At 47.0% G+C, this 2,952-nt stretch overlaps 1 protein-coding gene across 3 annotated transcripts in view; it reads right to left on the reverse strand.

Annotated features, from left to right (window-relative positions):
- LOC132984276 (RNA-binding motif, single-stranded-interacting protein 3-like) overlaps nt 1-1,416 on the reverse strand; it is a 125,897-nt gene extending 124,481 nt beyond the window's left edge. For 2 of the 3 annotated variants that reach the window (XM_061051045.1, XM_061051044.1), the window contains exon 1: nt 1-1,414. This exon is cut by the window's left edge and continues 27 nt beyond it. In XM_061051045.1, coding sequence (XP_060907028.1) covers nt 1-48 — 48 coding nt within the window. In that variant the 5' untranslated portion in view covers nt 49-1,414. The other variant, XM_061051046.1, reaches the window with a different exon arrangement.
- Nucleotides 1,417-2,952: the final 1,536 nt, after the last annotated feature.

The following is a 2,952-nucleotide window of genomic DNA, read 5'->3' on the forward strand; positions in this document are numbered from 1 at the left end:
GTAGGTGTAGTGGGGGTACATTGGCTGCTGCTCCAAACGTTTTCCCATGTAGCTGGAATCTGATAGAAGGTGCTGCAGGCTGGAGATGAGGAAGCTCGCAGGTGTGAGTATCACTCCAAGGGAGCTGGCCTGGATCCTTCAGACGACTGATTCCAAGAGTGGAGGATGCAGAACAAGGACGCTCTCCTCTTACTGGAGTGTTCGTGTGACAGACCACAGAAGAAGGATGGATGGTACTTAGGATTTTTTTTTTTTAGTCTGTCTACTTGTCTGGGAGCTCACAAAACCATTCTTCCCGAGGGTCTGGAAAAGAGACGAGGAGAATCCAGAGCGTAAGGAGGAAAAGGAAATTGGGATCGGGAAAGGACGATATGAAAAGAAAAGAGGCAATACAGGAAACTAAAGAGGGGATTGAAAAGCAGGATAGAGAGAGGTTAAAAGAAGAGGGGAGAAGAGGAGGAGGAGGAGGAGGAGGAGAAGGGAGGAATGGACGGGATCCGGTTGCAGGTTTCTTGCTCTCTTTGCTCTAAAAACCAGACTCACTCTTCTTCCTCTTCTCTGCCCTGAACATGCCCCACAATTTGCTTCCCGGCGTCTCTCACTCTCGTCTGTCACTCTGGTGTCTCTATCTCTCTTCCTGTGTATCCGATTCCACGTCTAGTTATTCCTCCCTCCCTCCCTCACTCGTTCTCGCACCATACGAGACCCCCGATCCCACCGGGAGCTTGGCTGTATCCTGGAGAACACACACTGTCCTCCGTTCGATCCCCTCAAGACAGTTAAATCAGCGATGAACTCACGGATGGATGTGGAGCTCGGAGAGAGGAGGAGGAGGAAGGAGGAAGGAGGAAGGAGGAAGGAGGAGGAAGGAGGAGAGAGAGGGTGGTCTGGAGCTGAAGCTGTGACTGCCTTTTTTTCTTCACTCTCTCTCACTGCCTCTCTCTTTTGTTAAGCTCCGGGGATAAATAGGTAGATATGGCAGGAGCCTGGCAAAGGATGATGTGCAAAAAAAAAAAGGTTAAAGCCTCAGTAGAAACTCCTCACGCTCAGGGAAGCAGCAGATAGCCTTATCCAGACGCTCACTCACACAGAGGAAAATCCCTACTGATCCACAAGGTGCCTCCTCCAACTCTCTTCTCTTTTCTTCTCTGCAATCCCTCTCTTTTCTTCTCAAGCTCTCTCTCACTGACGGCTTGCTTCCCACTGCGTCTGGCAGCCGTCTGTGTGTGTGTGTGTGTGTATGTGTGTGTGTGTGTGTGTGTGTGTGTGTGTGTGTGTGTGTGGTAGTTATGGCAGCAGCAACAGCGGTGGTAGTGGTTGTGATGTGTGCGTGTGGGATCTGTGTGACTGTGCATGTAACTGAGAGGAGAGTGTGTTTGTGAGGCTGTTGCCGTCTGCTCCACTCTGCGTGCTGAGGCAAAGAAGGGGCTCGGCTTCAGCGCAGCAACGCTCCTCCCTCTCCCTCTCCCTCTCGCTCTCTCTCTCTCTCTCTCGCTTCCTATCAGTGTCTCTTTCCCCCTCTGTGTTTTTCGTGGAGCTATAGAACAGAGGGAGTGGTTGGTCCTGCCCTCGTTCGAACCCTGGGGTGTGCAAGTGTGTGAGAGAAACAGAGAGAAAAAGGGGAGAGACAGAGATGGGCTGTTCTGCTGGCTGAAAGGCGGAGCTGAAGGAGGGAGTATGAAGAGCATGGAGCAGGGGGTAAAGGGTGACAAGAGGATACACAAGGAGTACAATTTGGAAACAGAGAGGCCCCCCTACTGGCACTCTACAGCTGCAGCAATGTTACTTTGTGCATGATAAAAGCCGCCTTTAATATGAGCATCATAGCTCATATTTTCCATTTATTTTTAACTATTATTATATCCTATTTTCTTTTGTAAAGCATCTCACTGTCGGCTGTAACCACCAGCATTGAAACAGATAAATCCAAGATTACACAAAGGCTTGAATGAACCTCCAAAAAAACGTGTCCCTGAATGCCTCGCCGCGCACGAGAGAAGCTCCATTCACACATGCCCAGTGAAGGGCCTGTCATAGAGTGTGCATGTAGTCCATGGTTTGTGTGGCACAGTGACCCACTGACACAGAGCTGCCTGTTATGTGATGTAACCAGGTTTAAGTAGTGCTCTTACATAAGCACAGTGAGCCATGCATGAAAAGGCTGCTCTGCCCTCTGACTGCAGCTGTGTGTTCGGTGTGTGTGAGAGAGAGAAAGATAGACGTGCTGGCAGACAATGCGAGTTCACTGCAGTGGAAAAAGGGGCACGGGAACAGAATGCAAACACAAAACCATCTCAAAGATAAGGACTCTTTTTCATGCAGGCAATTAAACTACTTTAAAGACCATGCAGCGTAAACACATCTGTGTCATTGTACTATTGAGCGCACTTCAGAGTTTTCCATAATAACACCCTTGTGTGCTTTTGTTTTTTATAGCATTGAGCTTATAAAATACTCTTATAAAAAATATGGTTTTTTTTGCTGAGAGAACACATTGTTTATACAAATTATTTTGGAAGTGATTCAACATCTGATATTCTGTTGATTTGAGTACACATCGCTAAAGAAATGGAAAAGATTTCATCCAGATTAGGACATGGAAAAGAAAACGCCTTCCACTGTTTTTTTACATTAAACTAATGATGAATGTTTAAGGTTTACAGGAACCGCTTTACAGCTTAGGAATTATTTAAGAGATTTCCAAATAATCAAGTAAATATTTGACATCACTCTTGTGTCAGAGGAAACACAAAAACAGTTTATCTCCGTTTGGTAGTGGAGTGGTCTCTGAAGCGGTTACAGGAACACTCGAGTGGGAGAGGTTAAGGTGGAAAGGTAAGAAAAAGAGTGGAAAACGATGACGTGTTTCAGCCTTATGGCCTTCATCAGGGCGTTAGAGTACTGCACAGGTGTGCTGGGGTAGAAATAGGTAAGTGCTTCATTGTTTTTTCG

Source organism: Labrus mixtus, chromosome 11, assembly GCF_963584025.1.
Source record: "Labrus mixtus chromosome 11, fLabMix1.1, whole genome shotgun sequence".
Taxonomy (NCBI): Eukaryota; Metazoa; Chordata; class Actinopteri; order Labriformes; family Labridae; genus Labrus; species Labrus mixtus.